General features: G+C 46.7%; 2 protein-coding genes and 1 pseudogene across 2 annotated transcripts; 2 read left to right on the forward strand and 1 right to left on the reverse strand.

Moving 5' to 3' along the window:
• The first annotated feature begins 5548 nt into the window (after window positions 1-5548).
• On the forward strand, window positions 5549-8355 carry LOC136512793 (rac-like GTP-binding protein 2). Its single transcript, XM_066506788.1, has 8 exons — window positions 5549-6069; window positions 6412-6499; window positions 6589-6698; window positions 7057-7120; window positions 7238-7302; window positions 7392-7457; window positions 7607-7719; window positions 7999-8355. Exons 1-8 carry the CDS (start codon window positions 5971-5973, stop codon window positions 8030-8032), a joined length of 639 nt encoding a protein of 212 aa, XP_066362885.1. The 5' UTR covers window positions 5549-5970; the 3' UTR covers window positions 8033-8355.
• A 125-nt stretch (window positions 8356-8480) lies between these two features.
• On the reverse strand, window positions 8481-10680 carry LOC136512792 (proline iminopeptidase-like; annotated as a pseudogene).
• A 2423-nt stretch (window positions 10681-13103) lies between these two features.
• Window positions 13104-15105, forward strand: LOC136512132 (CBL-interacting protein kinase 19-like). The gene has a single exon (XM_066506124.1). The coding sequence runs from the start codon at window positions 13331-13333 to the stop codon at window positions 14843-14845; it is 1515 nt and encodes a 504-aa protein (XP_066362221.1). The 5' UTR covers window positions 13104-13330; the 3' UTR covers window positions 14846-15105.
• Window positions 15106-18812: the final 3707 nt, after the last annotated feature.

Here is an 18812-nt window from a genome sequence, read left to right on the forward strand (position 1 = left end):
CAACCACCAAGAGAAACAAGTGAATCCCGCAGCAAAACACAATAACCAAGTGCCTCTAGATGCAATCACTCAAGCAATGCACTTGGATTCACTCTCAATCTCACAAAGATGATGAATCTATGATGGAGATGAGTGGGAGGGCTTTGGCTAAACTCACAAGTTGCTATGTCAATGCAAATGGCCAAGAGAGTGAGCTACAGCTGGCTAAACACCTTATATAGGTGTCCCCTTGAAATAGAGTCATTGGCTCTCTGTTGCCTGCTTTCATGACGCGACCAGACGCACGCTCACCAGTGTCCGATCGCCAGATGATAGCCACGTGTTCCCAGCTTTGAACTATGCATGTCAATCTCCAACGGTCGATTTCAGCCTCGCGAGTGCTTAAGTGGTGACCGGACACGACGATCAATAGACCAGACGCGCTAGTGCACAGAACGCCCATGTGCACGCCCAAGCCATCAAACCCTGATCTGATGTGTCGCTCACTTCACCAAACGCCGTGCCACCTCAAGTCAGATCGATTCCAGTAAGGGTCTAGAGAGGGATTTTGCTGACTGGACGCGTCCGATCGCGTGTGACCAGACGCACCTCAGCATCCGTTCCTCTCTGGCCCACGAGTTAGCCCAACGTCAACGTACGTCAGCATTGACCGAACGCACCTTCGTCACGTCAGGTCACAAACACTGTGCAGTGTCCTGTCATGAAGATCGAGCAGTGCCCCCTTTTCCGGTCAGTGCAAAACAACACCTTCTCTTCTCCAACTTCGCCAGCCTTGCTCAAATGTGCCAACCACCAAGTATATCACCTTGTGCACGTGTGTTAGCATATTTTCACAAACATTTTTAAGGGTGTTAGCTCTCCACTAGATCTAAATGCATATGCAATGAGTTAGAACATCTAGTGGCACTTTGATAACCGTATTTCGATATGAGTTTCACCCCTCTTAATAGTACGGCTATCTATCATAAATGTGATCACACTCGCTAAGTGTCTCGATCACCAAACTAAAAAGCTCCTATCAAGTTTCACCTTTGCCTTGAGCTTTTTGTTTTTCTCTTTCTTCTTTTCCAAGCCGAGCACTTGATCACCATGGCCTCTCCACCATCACCATGATCTTCTTTGTTTGCTCCACAACTTGGAATGTGCTTCCCTATTCTCATCATCACTAGAGCAGGTAGGTTAGCACTTAGGGTTTCATCAATTCACTAAAACCAAACTAGAGCTTTCAACCTCTTTTGTTGCTGGTTCGAGGATCCCAACGTGGAATCAACCTCCCGCCACAAGGTGCCCCGGTGGAGCGGGTTGTAGGCATGTGAGCACGCGCGACGATGTGACAGGTGCCCATGGCCGCCTAAGACAAGGAGGCCAGCCAACCGCAAGGATGAGGGGGGCTCCGGTGGAGGAAATGAGTTTATATCTCCTCAATGATGAGAATGATTGTATTCAAGCTAAAGAAGCAACCAAACATAATGTATACAAACCAAGCAAATTGAATAGTGGTCTCTTACATTGCGAGTGCCGCGTTTGAGTTGCCTTGGCTTAGCTGGCTAACCAGACCAAGGATAAAACGAGGACCAAATTCATCCTAAGTAAATGGAGGCGGTGGCTCCATCAAATTTTAATATGTCTTATCTTTTAATAATAAAATAGAATGTATCCGAGTATCCGGTTTTCAGCAAAAATAGCTTATCCATGTAGACGGGAGAATACCCGTGTTGTGACTTGCAGGTGGGCTCCCCTTCATCCGGGACTACCTTTAAGTGGATTTTAGTCGTGTCAATATTCTTTTTTTCTCGAATACGCAAAAGATTTACGTATCATTATATTAAGAAGAAGAGTTTGAACTTACAAACAACACGCATCTGTCGAGCGCCGAAGGAGTTCAACCAAACAGCCGTAGCTGGACGATCCAAGAGGACTCACGTTTAAATATTGTCTTAAACTTGTTGATCAGCTGCAGCGCATCAAAAGATGTTTTTTTTTAGAAAATAGCGCATCAAAAGATGGCCAGGATCAGGGAAAGAGCGGGCTGAATCCGGCACTGCACAGCCGGCATTCCGACCTAGAAGCCCAACCTGGAGCCCCCATGGTGAACACGGCCCACCAGAAGACGGGCTCCCTTTACTTGGGCCTACAATGCGTAGCGGAGCCACCGAAATCCGAAGTCGTCCTGCCGGAACTTGTTTGGATTCGTCCGACGGCCACTTCCTGGTCAGTCGCGCAGGCTCGCACCTGCCCAGGCCGTTGCGCACTCAAATTCGGCACCGACGCACCGTACCGTACAGCGACCCGCCGCTCCTTCTCGAACTCCACCCCCAATTCCTGCGGGTCCAGCGCGCCGCGTCCCCGTCCCCGTCCTGTCAGGGACTGGTGGGCATCACCTCCCGGTAGATCAGTCGTTGTTTTTAAATTTTGCGACGGATATTCGCGCATTTAATTCTACTGTGCGTTTAGATCAATTTTTTTTTTTTTTTGATTTTGACTCACGGTAGCATTTCGTTTGTATTTGGTAATTAGTGTTTAATTATGGACTAATTAGGTTCAAAAGTTTCGTCTCGCGATTTCTCAACCAACTGTGTAATTAGTTTTTTTTTCGTCTACATTTAGTACTTCATGCATGTGCCGCAAGATTCGATGTGACAGTTACTATGCAAAATTTTTTGGCAACTAAACGGGGCTTTAGGGCGTGTTTAGTTCCGAAAATTTTTGGCTTTTTGGCTACTGTAGCACTTTCGTTTGTATTTGGCAAAAATTGTTCAATTATAGACTATTTAGGTTTAAAAGATTCGTCTCACGATTTCTCGACTAACTGTGTAATTAGTTTTTTTTTTCGTCTACATTTAGTACTCCATGCATGTGCTGCAAGATTCGATGTGACAATTACTATACAAAAATTTTTGGTTTTTGATGGAACTAAACGGGGCCTTAGACCTGCTAGAGCCGTAGTAGTCCGTAGAGAGTCAGTCCGTCTGTGGAGGCTCGTAGGACCGAGCCGAGGCCGAGCGGCTTGCCTTGCTGTCCGGCTCGGGGAGCGGCAGCAGGGAGGGAGCGGAAAAGGGTACCGCCACTGGCACGTGGGGAAGGACAACATGGTCCCACAGGTCACTGGTCGATTAGCTTCGCTTTGAGGCGAACGACGACGACGAGGAGACGCGTGCCGGGGCAGGGGGACTCCTCGTCGGCCGGGCCGGCGACCGGTGTGGTGTGGGGTCTGCGGCCCGTCCTTTCCGCTGGAGTTGGGGTTTGAATATTGCAGGCGAGGCAAGGCACAAGGCAGCGTCGGGCTCCCTTTTTTTTTTTTTTTTACTTTTCGCTTTCTTTCGGGTGGAATAAAACGCTCCCCCAGATTTGAACGTTGAAGCTCTCGAGCGCAGCAAATTTGAACGCTTTTCGTGTAAAGCTCGTGACTAAACTTTAGAGACTTTTAGCCCTGTTTTTCGCTATATGAATCAGGGCCAGTAAATGGCTAAAAATTGGGCTAAAATCTTTTCCTTCCAAAGAGGTCTTAAACGGGGCTAAACTTCCTCGGGGCGGACGCTAGACACCCCATACCCCTTGTCGCTTGCATGCATAGCTGTGTATGGATAATTAATTGAAGACAAATCAGTCATTGTAGATTTGAAGATTAAAGTTTAACCCAGGGATCCAAATAACCCGGTAGGACTAAAGTTAGTGATCCAAACACCACCTTAGTCATCTTTTAGTCATCCTTAGATGACTAGAGGAGACTTAGAGACCTTTTAGTCATCTCATTTGGCACTTTAGGGACTAAAAGTGACTAAAGTTTAGTCCATAGTGTTTAGGGGGTGTTTAGATTTATGGACTAAAGTTTAGAAGGTGTCGCATCGGATATTATATCTATTGTCGCATCGGGTATTCGGATATTAATAATAAAACTAATTACAGAAGCCGTGACTAATCCGTGAGACCGATCAATTAAGCCTAATTAATCCATCATTAACATATATTTACTGTAGCACCATATAATCAAATTATGAACTAATTAGATTTAATAGATTTGTTTCACGTATTAGTCTCAATCTATATAATTAGTTTTATAATTAATCTATGTTTAATATGTCAAATAGTGTCAAATATATTTAACATATTTACGGTAAGCGATATAACAGAGACTAAATTTTAAAAGGCGAGAAACAAACACTTTCTTAGTAAGTTGAAAGCAAACAGGACGTAAGCTTTACTCTACATAACTACCAGTACTCGTAAGAAATTTGAATATTCCGCTCTTTCACGTGTAGCACAACAACTGGAGACCCGAGTAGTATGGGCCGGGCGTACCGTGTCCTCTCGATTCGTGATCGTGTCGTGGAGTGCTGCGATACTCCTACTCCCGCACAGGACGCGTTGATAGACACGTTCCTTTCGTCATAGATGATCATAGATTATTTATCATTGGTTGATTTAATGTGAGAGAAAAATATTGTTTCAGTTTATAATTTATGGTAGTATTAGGCTAGGATAATTTTCACTGTTTATGCAGAAAAAATACTGTTTATGCTAGAATATTGTGAGAAAAAAATACTGTTCCAATTGAAAAAAAAAAAGCGAAACAAACCAACTTCTTTTCTAGCCAAACACTCTCTGCGATCATCATACGAGCAAGCGAACGTGCTGAGATCCTGTAACACGAGGGCAAGCAAGCTATCTGTATGGGTAATCACGGCAAGGAAGGGGAAGGGCTGGGCGTACAGTGGCAGGACCGGCGGAAGTGAACAGATGCAGAGCAGTTAGCTCGTCTGGTCTGGGTGGCCTCGTTAGAGCAAGTATAATAGCAGACTATAAGTCGACTAAATACTGAGATGGAAGAGAGAGTGGAGGAAAGAGAGAAGAAGCGGGCTGCCCGCTTGGATATAAAAATCAAAAAAGTCTATGAGAAAGATAAGTGGGCCATATATTAACTGTAAAGAGCTAACTACTATATAAGTGGACTAAGAGAAAGTTGTAAAGAACCTTACAGCCAGCAAGCCAGCTATATTAGCATGTTCGTTTGTTGGTTTCAGCCAGCCCAAACCAGCCAGCCAACAGTATTTTTCTCTCACAACAAACCAGCACCAGTCAGCCCAAACCAACTCAGAAACCAGCGAACAGGCCAATTATTAGGCCATGTTTGGTACAGGAAAATTTTAGTCCCTGTCCCATCGAATGTTTGGACACATGCATGAAGTATTAAATATAGATAAAAAAATAACTAATTGCACAGATTGTGGCTAATTTGCGAGACGAATTTTTTAAGCCTAATTAGTCCATGATTTGATAATGTGGTGCTACAGTAAATATGTGCTAATGACGGATTAATTAGGCTTAATAAATTCGTCTCGTAAATTAGTCTCCATCTATGTAATTAGTTTTATAATTAACTCATATTTAATTCTCCTAAATAGCATCCGAACATCCGATATAACATAGACTAAAATTTAGTCCATAACCAAACACCCCCTTACTCTTGCTCTCAGGAGAAGGACACCTTACTCTTGCTCTCAGGAGAAGGACACTCGCGGCAAGTGACCTCTTGTTGAATCTTGACCGGCCCTCCGCCCTCCCTGTCCAGTGTCCTGCGGCCTCGCATTTACACCACGCCTCCCTAGGCCAGCGGTAGCAGCAGCTAGCGGGGCGCACAGCACAGCCAGGCAGCCAGCTGCGAGCGGCGAGTTCTTTAAGGAGGCGGCAGGCCGGTGCCGGTGCCGGTGCGGTGCCTTTGCCTTGCCTGTCTCTGTCTTGGCTTTGTTGCTTGGCGTGGAGTGGAGCGGGGCGAGGTTAGTGGCCTGCCTTCTTGGAGAAGACAAGCAAAGCGAGGCAACCATTCCGTTCTTGTCCCTTCCTGCTCGCTTGCTGGTGCTGCTTCTCGGAGCAGTAGCTGCTGCTGCCTGTTCGTACTGTGAGTGAGAGTGTGAGGAGGCGAGGGCGGAGGGCCGCAGCCTGAGCGGGAGAAGGAGGCCGCGGCGGGGAGAGATGAGCGTGACCAAGTTCATCAAGTGCGTCACGGTCGGGGACGGCGCCGTGGGCAAGACCTGCATGCTCATCTGCTATACCAGCAACAAGTTCCCCACGGTAATGCTCATCTCGCCGCGCCCATCTCGTCCTCGTCCTTCCAATCCTCAGATTCTGCTCGATTTGGTTCCCCAATCTTTTTGCCTCGTTTCCTCTCACCTTCCAGTAAACGGAAATGGCCGTCCAGTGGTAGAAGCAACGCATTTTTTTACAGTGTGTATTTTAATCCAACCTAGTAGTTCCATTGATGCTTTCCAGCATCAGCAGTAGGCATTTACTCACTCACCAGTCACCATCTGCTCCTGTCCGGCTGTCCCTTTCCCTGCGAGGAAAGGGAATGGGGGGCATCCCGTTCTCTGGATGCTGATCCTGACGGAGCTCTGTTCGTGTGGTTCCTGACAGGATTACATCCCCACGGTGTTCGACAACTTCAGCGCCAACGTCTCCGTGGATGGCAACATCGTCAACCTGGGCCTCTGGGACACTGCAGGTACTGCTGCTGCTTCCGCTCCCACGGCTAAAATGGTTTACATGCGCGCAGAGTCTGAGATTGTTCCCTCCCTTCTCTGTTTCGTTCAGGGCAAGAGGACTACAGCAGGCTGCGGCCACTGAGCTACAGGGGCGCAGATGTGTTCGTGCTGGCTTTCTCCCTGATCAGCAGGGCGAGCTATGAGAATGTTCTTAAGAAGGTATGGTGATAGGATCAACATGTGCTAGTCTTGTCTGGTGGGCAAGCTATGAGAATGTTCTTAAGAGTGTGTTTATAGATACAGAACCTAAGAAAGCCTTGAATTCTAGTGCAAGTGCCTGTGTAGTGTGAGGATCCAGTCAGGAAAACATGAAATTCCATTGTACATTTAAGATATCTAAACCTCTGACACATGATAATAATAATACTGCCCAAAGTAGCTGCAGAGGAACTTCTTTTTCCTTGCGACTGGCCACCTTTCGCGAACAGCTTCATACCTACTAGCAGTTTCTGCTTCTCAGAATTGGTTATGATGGCTGGAGCATTATGAACTGATCATTCTATTTCTGAACAAACAGTGGATGCCAGAGCTTCGCCGATTTGCGCCCAACGTTCCGGTTGTTCTTGTTGGGACCAAGTTAGGTGAGCTAGTGCGCTGAATGTGACCTTAATTCATGGACCTTAATGCCACATATTCGTCGGCGGGGTTGTTCTTCATAGTTCCAATAGCTAATTAAGGGATTTGGTTGGACTGTCCAGATCTCCGTGACCACAGAGCCTACCTTGCTGACCATCCTGGAGCATCGACAATCACGACGGCACAGGTTTGCTCTTTCACAGTCTAACCTAGTTTCAATGCTGAATGCCATATCTTACCAGCAGATAGTTAATTCCTCTTCCTCTTGTTCTGCAGGGTGAAGAACTGAGGAAGCAGATTGGTGCTGCAGCTTACATCGAGTGCAGTTCCAAAACCCAGCAGGTAGTCATGGCCCATATGGAATGATTTTGATCGGTTATGTCCTGTTTCAAATACGGTTTGCTGTTTGGTTAATTAAAATTAGACACGTATGGATTGTTGGTAATAGACAAATTTACTGACTTTTTGTTTAATTATGTTGGCCAAACCAGAATGTCAAGTCTGTCTTCGATACAGCCATTAAAGTGGTCCTTCAACCCCCACGGAGATGGGAGGCAATGCCTGCCAGGAAGAAAAACAGGCGTGGCTCCGGATGCTCTATAATGTAAGCTGTCTTTCCATTGTTTACTAGTTGATCATACGATGATAGTAGTCTGTTAACAGTGATTACAATCCAGTGAAACTCTAAAATCCATTTGTGAAACTTGAGAATGAGCAGACCATTGGTCAATTTATCAGAAAACCCAGCATATACCTACTATTATGTCAAGAAGGCGTCTGGTTCATCTACTTCTGTTCAAACTTAAATAAAAAATTTGGAACGACTTTTGTAAAAAAAAAAAAAATGATTTACTGATGTAACTTTTTTGTGTCTTGCCCGCAGGAACCTTATGTGTGGCAGCACGTGTGCTGCTTAGGAGTCTTAGAACACTGAACTGGAAGGAGATGAAGGCGTGATGCATGGTGTGTATGTGTTGTGGCAACTGGCAAGTTAATTTGATATAGAATGGGACCGCATGGATGACTGCTGCTTTTGTTTTCCTTAGCTCATCTGCTGTATGCTTGGGTTTTTTGGCTTAGCGCGTCAGGCTCTTCAAGGACTGACTTTTACCAGACTGCTGTGTTATGTAAGATGTTTGCTAGACGAGGATTGCTGTAACTGTAATGTTGTCGGAGGATGTGGTATAACTAAGATACAAGTAAGCTTGAGCGTGTTCTGCGCCGTGAATGTTCGGGGCTATATTGGCGTTGCTTTGCTACGGATTCTGTGAGTTCATCGGCAAGTGATGCTAGACGAGGTAAATCGTATGCTCACGATCCATTCAGGCGTATGCTAATGCCACGGCAGCGTCGGTTTGGTCCAATCTTGAAATTTCAATTCCTAACACTCCAGCGAGTTCAGAATATACCCTGGAGTCAAGCCTGCTCTAATTGTGAAAGGGATCTTTGACAGTGACATTGTTTAACGGCACGTTACAATCACGCTCTGCTAACCGTTACAGCTATGTAATTAGAGCCTGGAAGCTGCTAGGACTCAATGCAGATTTCTACAGCCATCGGGGCAATAGTTTATTAGCACTAGGGAGTAGGTTTTCCAAATTGTGCTTATACAATGATTGCTTATTGTTGCTATTTTAAGTCCAGAGTAATATTGAAATCTGCATTCTTCCCTTAGAAGAACTCTGCAGGTCCCTTAGAAGGCATTCTTCCTTCGATTTCTGTACAGAGCTAAAATCAGATGAAAACAAGAAAAAAAAATACAACCAAGCAGGGGAAACAAAAGAAATTGAAATAGTGTTAGTGTTACAAAGAAAAGTACAATGCTTGTGTGAGAGGACTTGCCAGGGAAAAGTTGTCATCTTCTCGTTTAATGTTATCATTGTTTTGGATAAGATGCGCCGTCATCATCTCCCACATCGTCCAGCGCTTAGCAGCTTCAACCTAATTGGGAAAAGGAAAATGTCTGTTTTTATTAAAAATAATAAATGCAAGACCACCAGAATCTTGCCTTTTATGTAATGATACAAAAAAAACTATGAGAAGGCACCAGAAATATATCATAATGTATTTACTTTCATAAGGAAAAATATGGGGCTACCTGAACAATAGGATCAGATGAAGTTAATCTTTTGTTATACGCATCTATGAAACAATTCCTTTCATCCTCGGGAATAAAATCTCTAAATGGTTCCCATGCTGCAGATTTAAAACTGAAGTTGTTAATGTACTCAAAACAAAACAAAAAATGGTACATAGGTGGTTTTTCTTTCATAAACCCAGAAAGTAAAATGATTTTGATATAGAAAAATAGAACACATTGCATTAACAATATGTCATTTAAATTCAACTATAATTGCTGAAACAGATTTAACATAGTTAATATAAGTTGCCAGTAGCCCAGTACCATTATGGAACATTGACGAAATACTTGGTAATGTTTAGGGAAGTTTTTTTTCGGTTTATAGAACATAAAACAAAAAACATACAAACCATCTGCGAAAATGGCTGCTGCACCACCCTCATAGAACCAATCGAGCTCCTTTTTCCTAAGCAAGAAAATTCCTCTAAGGACAAGGCCAGTGACCTAGTGAGCATACAGGGAGCGTTAGTGAGATCTACAGCATGGCTCTGCTGCACAATTATTATTTGCTATAAGAGATTCATGCTCAAATACAGAATACATCAGACAAAAAAAATCCATCACCTTATCAATATCAGGGTGCTCCTGGCTGTAGGCAAGTGCTAAGGTGCTTCCCCATGAACCACCAAACACCTACATTGTCTGGCAGCATTGAGTTCCAGCACTGAAAGGCGAGTAATCAATGTTGTTGAAAAAAAGAAGATAATTGCCTTGCCTGCCATTCCAGGATGTCAAGATGCTCCCTGAGCTTCTCAATGTTAGCCACCAAGTCCCAAGTAGTGTTCTGCTCTAAACAAGCATGAGGAGTGCTTCTGCCTGCACCCCTCTGCAATCAAACCACGACACAGATCAAGGACAACACACAACCCCGCTTTTGGTTATGATTAAAAAAAATGACACGGGTCACCAAGATGACCTGGTCAAACAGAACGATCCTGTAGAACTCCGGATCAAAAACCTCCTGTTGCCGGGCGACGTGCCGGCTCCCGGACCGCCGTGGAGAAACACCACCGGCTGCAAAATTGACGGGATGAGAAGCTCATCTCATAAGAGCAGAGCAACCATACAGTTCTAGCAAATGCTTCGCTGGGTGTACGAGGCTCAGCGAACTGGGATATCAAAATCCCCCGATATATCAAATTCAACACAGAGAGAGAGGAATTAGACGCTCACATGGCCCTGCGGGTTCCCGGACTGCTCGTAGTAGATGGTGTGGACATCGGAGACCTTGAGGAACCCGGAGTCGTACGGCTCTACTTGCGCGTACAGGCCCCTCGACAGCGGCTCCGACGACGAGCCCATCTGCGCGGCGACCGGGACGGAGAGGCTCGCGCGGCAGCGGCGGCGCGTGCCTTTCGCCTGTACGCAACCCAGCAGACCCCCTCTCCCTGCAGAGGCGGCACAGAAGAAAACCACTGTCACGACTCAGCAAACCCGTGTGCCGCTGGTCCATGGCGACGGGCCGATGAGATGACGTCGAGATCGCGGGGGCCGATGACGATGAGGCGGTTAGCTGGGCGTGGGCGGGGGTGGTGATGACATATGCAACATCCAGATAAATATACTTACAACGTACGTCTGAAAAATAGATGAAACATTGGGGACAGACGCTTGCAACATACATGTACAACCATTGCAATATATACAACATCCCGATCTACTTTTGCAACATACGTATAAAACACTTGCAACATATAGCTCTAAAACATCTGAAACATTTAAAATGTACACTTGAAACATGCATCGTATCTCGATGCGGCCTCCCCCTCCGCCGTTTGCATCGGGGCGCCGCAGCCGTAGCAGGAGACGAGGTCGGAGGGCTTCCATGCGGGGGCTCGATGCTTCTCCTTGCGCTGACGGCGCCTGTTGGCGTCGTCGGGCATGAGCACATGCGCAGTGCCCTTAGTGGCGGCTGGTGGATGGAGCGTGGGCGCGGCGGTGCTCACGCCGTCAGGCAAGACGGGGCGGCGGAGCACGTGGCAAGAGCGGCATTGCAAGAGCAAGAGCAGCGCGGGTGACCGTCAACTTTAGCCCACCTCAGGAATCAGGACGGGCTTCCACTAAAAAAATCAGGATGGCATTACATGATTAGCAGCGGTGTTTGATGCCGAGATGGTGCCTTCCTGAGTTCGTCAGCTGTTTTTTTTAAACGGAACCGGCAGCTGTCTATGCTATTAAAAAGAAGAGAGCCTTACAAAGATAATGTATAAACATGTATAAATTTGTACAACGGGGCCATAACTTCCCGAATCTTCGACACATGATGGTTTACATCATACGTGCGATAATAAGTTAGAGACATGTTTTGCTCCCGTCATTGCCCATAGGCTCGCTTCATCCTTGATTTTATAAAGGAGTTGATTGGTGCGGACTCCTTGTGCTAGAAGATTCTTGTGTTCCAACATACAAGGGTGATGATGGAGCGAAGACCTCGTCTCGCCGTTGAAGGTGTGCGATCTATGTTTTCTCACCAAATTTGTAAGGAGCCTCCTAGCATTCAGACAGAAGGTCACAGCTGCTCATTACCCAACTATATTGTAATATCTTCTCAGATACGTCTAGTGTAGCGACGGTCCTAAAATAGATGAACACCAAATTCTTGCGCCTGCACAGACCCCGTCAATAATGTGTCACCTCGGCACCTCCCCAGCGGTCGCCGGTCGGTGCCAGTTCGCGACTCCAAACCGCCCGGAAATCTTCCGCCGACGCCGACGTGCACCGGCCTGGCACCCGGGCTGCGCCGCCCAGAATGCTCCACGTATGTCGGCTCCACCACCGGGGCGCCACCTGTGTCCGCGGGGCGCGTAGCAAGTTGCGGTCGTTGCTTGGCCGCAACGTTTTTTCTCCTTTCATTCAAAAAAACTTCCGTACTCGCTTTCTTTGGCTCTTTGCATTTGAACCCCCCGAAATCATAGTGGTAATGTGGTATACGCGTGCACATTTTTGCGTACATTAATACTGTCCGTCTGTTTTCCGGCTGGGTTAATAACTTAATATGATACTACTAGCTTATTTTCCTTGACACACACATAACAAGTGTCTAGCCGGTGAAATAATAAATGATCCGCAAGAAAAGAAATAAGGAAATGCAAAAGAGTTACTATGAATTAGGTATAAACAACATGGGGGGTTCCAGTTTAAAATTTGAACAAAAGTTACGTAAATCACTCCAGACAATCTAGGGCCGTTGTTTTTCATTCAAATACTACATTTGATCATGCATGGGTCTTAATGTCCTATTCTAGTGACAGAATCCATTCGGTGGCTAGAGTTCCATGGTAAAGTGAAAGAAACCTATCAAAGTAAATGATAGAGGCAACTACAGATTTTTATTTTTGACGTAGTAGCTTGTGGTAGGTGGAGCCTGCAACATGACAGGTTCCACATTGGCCCCGTTCAGGATAGAGGGTGATTGGAGACGCTACATCAGGAGCCAATGGCCATGTTCACTTCGCTGAAATTTGACTTATACTGATTTATTGTGAGATAAAAACATTATTTATTCGCTGAAAAATATTGCTGAAGTAGTTCAAGCGAACATGGGTTTTGACAAAGGAGTAGAGGATAAAATATATAGGCCATTTAAATGTGGACGATATAAGTAAGTTAGGATTGACAAAGATGGCTAAGAGCTTGATATGTGGAGGATTGACACTATATAATATATATTTCGGAGGTGAGGAACAATACAATTATTGGATTTTACAGATCCAGCGACCGCTTTTTCATAACTATTTTGCTAACAATTACATACTCTGAGTAAAAAAAAACAATTACATACTCTGGAAACCGTGGCACACTTGCAGATACAACCCCTGGAGCTGCCGTGTCAAATTACAGACTCCAGCAGGGCAGGACGGCGGACGGCAGGTCACAGCCAGCGCAGCAGAGCAAATAAACAGGAAGTATCCAGGAGCCGTTAGCTGTTCGTTCCCCCTCCAATGCCGGCCACCCATCACCTTCCCCTCCGCGCGCCCCCGACCCGTGCCCTCACCACCACCACGACCTAATCGGCTAATCCACCTTCGGCCTTCCCCCTCCGTCTCTCCGCGCGCCCGACCTCCTCCGCTGCCCGATGGCCGCCACCCCGCTGTCGTCGCGGGACCCGTCGCCGCAGCCCCGGCGGCCGGCCTCCTCCGCGGGACCCGCCACCAAGCGCGGGGGCCTCCTGCTCGGCCGCTACGAGCTGGGCCGCCTGCTCGGCCACGGCACCTTCGCCAAGGTCTACCACGCCCGCCACGCCGACACCGGCGAGACCGTCGCCATCAAGGTGCTCGACAAGGAGAAGGCCCTCCGCAACGGCCTCGTCCCGCACATCAAGCGCGAGATCGCCATCCTCCGCCGCGTGCGCCACCCCAACATCGTCCGCCTCTTCGAGGTCATGGCCACCAAGTCCAAGATCTACTTCGTCATGGAGTTCGTCCGCGGCGGGGAGCTCTTCGCGCGCGTCGCCAAGGGCCGCCTCAAGGAGGACACCGCGCGGAGGTACTTCCAGCAGCTCATCTCCGCCGTCGGCTTCTGCCACGCCAGGGGTGTCTTCCACCGCGACCTCAAGCCCGAGAACCTCCTCGTCGACGAGCGCGGCGACCTAAAGGTCTCCGATTTCGGCCTCTCAGCGGTCGCCGATCAGTTCCACCCCGACGGCCTCCTCCACACCTTCTGTGGCACGCCCTCCTACGTCGCACCGGAGGTGCTCGCGCGCCGCGGCTATGACGGCGCTAAGGCGGACATATGGTCGTGCGGTGTCATCCTGTTCGTGCTCATGGCTGGCTACCTTCCTTTCCATGACCAGAACCTCATGGCGATGTACCGTAAGATTTACAGAGGGGAATTCCGGTGTCCGAGATGGTTTTCCAAGGATCTTAGCAGTCTATTGAATCGGCTTCTTGACACCAACCCAGAGACCAGGATCACCGTGGCTCAGATAATGGAGAGCAGATGGTTTCAGAAAGGGTTCCGACCGGTCAGGTTCTACGTCGAGGATGACCAAGTGCACAGCTTGGCAGACAGTGAGAATGAGGTGCCGGAACTGGGGCCTAGTGAGCCTCCACCTCCACCTCCCCCGCCGCCAACACAGAAAGCGGACGACGGTGATGATTCTGGATGGGAATCAGACTCGTCCGTAGCATCCTGCCCAGCCACATTGTCATCAGAGGAGAGGAGACGGCCTGTTGGATCTCTCCCACGGCCAGTAAGTCTAAATGCGTTTGATATCATATCGTTCTCAAGGGGATTCAATTTGTCGGGGTTGTTTGAGGAGCAAGGCAGTGAAGTGAGATTTGTCTCAGCACATCCCATGCAAACGATTATAACAAAATTGGAGGAGATCGCGAAGGTGAAGAGCTTTGCAGTTCGGCGGAAGGACTGGCGGGTGAGCCTGGAAGGCACGAGAGAAAGCAAAAAGGGTCCATTGACAATGGGGGCTGAAGTATTTGAGCTCACACCAAGCCTTGTGGTGGTGGAGGTGAGGATGAAGGCAGGGGACAGGGAAGAATATGAGGATTTTTGTGAGAGGGAGTTGAAACCTGGGATGCAGCACCTCGTGCACCATACAGCCTCTGTTCCAGATATACCTTCCGACACTGAGTAGCTTAAAAGGTAGTGTGCTCTTGCTTGGAAGGAATATGAAAAAGAAATTTGGATTGAAAGGATGCACCTTTCTGTTTCAGTCTAAGCATCTGTGCAGGAAAATGTTGTTCATAGATTTCCTTAGTTATTTCTTTTTGTTAATATTCTTTCCGCAATCGATGATGTTTTGTGATAGTAGTTGTGTGCTAATATCAACCATCAATCCTTTTAGTTGGAAGTTTAAAAGTTGTGGCCATTTCACTACAGAATTATCAAAGCTGAAAGGATCAAGATGTCCGAGAGTTGGGGTGAATTGAGCTAATTTTAAATTTCTTTGTAATAATTAAACTCTACGGTAGACCCGCTTCACCACATGTGTCTAGAAAGTGTTTCTAATGTTCTACCGCACAAAAAGTCTTACAACCTAAGTTCCAATCCTACTCTAACATGACAATTCTATGAATGTAAAGACAAGAATTGAATTGCTCAAAGTAAATGCTCAAAGTAAAGAGAGAAGAGGAACACGGCGATGTTTTGTCGAGGTATCGGAGAGTCGTCACTCCCCATTAGTCCTCGTTGAAGCACCCGCACAAGGGTGTAGCTCTCCCTTGATCCGTGCAAAGATCAAGTACTCTTTACGGGTTGATTCTTTGACACTCCGTCGTAGTGAATTACCCACAATCGCTCACAACTTGAGTTGGGTCATGCACAAGCTCCACTGGATGATCACTAAGCTCCCAATCACCACCAAGCCGTCTAGGTGATGGCGATCACCAAGAGTAACAAGCACGAACTCTCACTTGACCACGACAAGCCTAATGAGAAGGGTGGATGCACACTTTACTACTCTTGCTTTCACTAATGAGGGCTCTCTTTTGGATTCTCAAATCTCAATCACCTCAGTAGGACCTTGCTCTTCTTAGCACTCTTAAGGGTGTTTCTCAGCTGTTGGAATGAGCAAAAGTGACCCCTTGAGTGAATAGATGAAGTATTTATAACCCCTCATTCAAAATGAACCGTTATATGCCTATACGGGGTGACTGGACGCTCTGGTCAGTTCTCTCCGCCACCGAGTGTTTAAGTTGTGACCGGACGCAGGACAGCGTCCGGTCACGATTTTCCCTCTCTGGAACCTTACTGGAGTCGGCCGGACGCTGGCACCCAGTGTTCGGTCACTCACCTCTCAGCATCCGGTCGCGCTAGACGACTTCACCTTGATCAAATGAACTGACCGAACTCTGCGCCAGCGTCCGGTCACACCAGAAACAGCGTCCGATCAACATTTGACCCTCCATTCACTTTCAACTCGCAATCATTTGTGAATAAAGTTTGCTCCAATTGATCTAAGGGCTTTTTAGGAGCTATCTAGTACTAGATTTAACAAGTGTGCACCACACCTAACCCACTAGGCTCACCTAGGTCAAGCTATCCGTCCATACCCCCTTAATAGTACGGCCAAAGAAAAAACAAAGTTCTAAACTACTCTAAGTGTCTCTTCAACACCAAATGACACTTAGAACTAGTCCATCCTTAACCTTATCGTCCATCCTTTGAAAACCGAAATGATTTCCATCGTAGGGGTATGATAACCATAATTGCCCAATCAATTGCCATTACCGTGACCTAACTTAATTGCATCTACAAAACACACGTTAGTCATAGTAATCTCGTATTATCATTAATCACCGAAACCCAACTAGAGGCCTAAATGCTTTCAAAAGCTATAACTCTAATGTTATTAGCCATGTAACTGTGCTACAATTTTGTACATTCATTCTTGTAGAAATGACATCTGTAAATCTATTGAAGAAGGAATATTGGCCTTGGTGTGTACATACAAAAGACTAAAGAATGTAAAATTTGTATATTCAGTGTTTTTTGGGTGGGTTTATGAAATCTAGAATCACAGTATTAGAATTAAAATAGTCATTGGTTCCCTCCTGTGCAGCTTCACCACTTTATTAATTGAAAATCATTCTGTTGGATCCAACTATAAAATGGTAGGCGGCTAAAAGTGTGAATTCTTGAAACTTTGTTCCATTATCTAAAAAGTGTAAATTCTCAAATTCGGTGTTTTGCTTCCTTACTCATACTTATATTATGGGTTGTAACTGTGTACAAGGTTACAATATACCAAGAAATGTTATGTGGTGGTCTTTGAACAAACATAAAGTACCATCAAAATATGTGACCCTCATCAAGGACATGTACAACAATGTTGCGACTAGTGTTCGAACAAACGATGGTAACACAGATTATGTCGGTGCAGAAAGTGACCAACAAGTAAATATTTATAGTTTTGCCATACGTTGTGATCGGAGGTGGCCTAACACTCAATGACTTAGGATTTATACTAGTTTAGGCAACGTGCCCTACGTCCATTTTGAGTCGGTCGGTGACTTTATTCCTGAGCCTAGGTGCTCGAAGTTTGCTATGGGGTTACAAACGAGAAGGAGAAAGATGGGGGTACAAGAGATCCGGTCGGAAAGGCCAAGAGCGACAGGAGCTCCGCTATGAGCTAAGTGTTCAAACGTATGCTTGAGGTTCGAACCTGACGGTTCTGTGGTTGTGAACTAGTGAACTTGATCGATCTAATGAATCCGGAATGACTTGACTAAACTTGGATTCACTGAGTCTCTTGGAAGAGAGCGCATCCCCTTTTATAGATGAATGGGGTGGCCTTACAAGTGAGAGGGAGAGAGTTCATATACTTCTAAACCTTACTGCCCATGCCGACGGGTACAGGATGATGGTAGGCACCCACAACACTGTAGGATATCGGATGCATGTGGGAGGCTGCGTCGTTTTGTTCAGGTATGGCGATGTCGGTACCTGCTATACTGTTGATACCTAGAGGCATGTGAGGGGTTTTACCATGTTCACTTGGTATGGTAAATGCCGGCGCCCACAACACTGTCGATGCCCAGAGGCATGTGGGGGGAGCCTTACCGTATGGGAGTTAATGGCGCCCATAATATTGTAGGGAAAATGTCAGCGTCTATAACACTGTTTGTGTCAGGGCGGTTGCAGAGTACTGTTTTCTACATGTGTACATGGTACGGTCCTTGGTATCGTGGTTCGACTTGTGTGTCTTGCCTTGCTTTCTCCGTTTGTTCCCTGGTCCTTTTCGGGCGGGCGTCCCCGGTCGGTTGGTCCTAGTCGGCTCTAGTTGCGCCAGTCGAAGAAGAGCGGTGAGCAGAGTTTTTGCGTACCTCGGTCGGAGACACGGGATCAGAGTCAGAAGTAGTGTCTCGGCCAGGCCGTCCGGTCAGAGAGGCTGTCCGGAGGTGGGCTAGAGATCGAAGTGAGCGCTCCGGTCGGAGAGGATGGTTGGAGTAGGAAAACGGGTGTTGTTCCTCCTCAGCTAGGCCTTTCGATCGATGATTGAATCGCCCTTCTGGCCTATTGTTTCGATACTTGGGTCAGCCCATGAGTTGCGTGTTTGTCTGCTTGGGCTGAGCCTTTGTTGGAAAGCCAGTCCGCGAGGGACCCCGAGTTTATGAACCCGACAAGAGCCCCCGAGCCCCCGGGCGATTCGGGTAGAATCGTCTGAGGGATTTTTTTGTCTTGACGGCGGGTGCATGAAAGGTCCTAGTATAGCTAGAGGGGGGTGAATAGCCTATTTAAAAATCTACAAATCAACTAGAGCAATTTGATTAGTATGACAAAAGGCGAAAAGCAAACTTGCTCTAGCTCTACAAGGGTTGCAAGCCACCTATCCAATAATTCTAGTTGCAATGATTACTAGACACACAACTTGCTATGATACTACTCACTAAGAGCTCTCAATCTTGCTACACTAAAGAGCTCCACTAGATGAACTTAAATAACAAATCAAGCTCTCAATTCTAGTTACACTAAAGAGCTTGCCACAACTAGTTTGCAAGAATATAAAAGAGTGAGTAAGATGATTATACCGACGTGTAGAGGGATGAACCAATCACAAAATGAAGATTAAGCCAATCACCAGGAGAATGCAAATGACAAGA

Source organism: Miscanthus floridulus, chromosome 16, assembly GCF_019320115.1.
Source record: "Miscanthus floridulus cultivar M001 chromosome 16, ASM1932011v1, whole genome shotgun sequence".
Taxonomy (NCBI): domain Eukaryota; kingdom Viridiplantae; phylum Streptophyta; class Magnoliopsida; order Poales; family Poaceae; genus Miscanthus; species Miscanthus floridulus.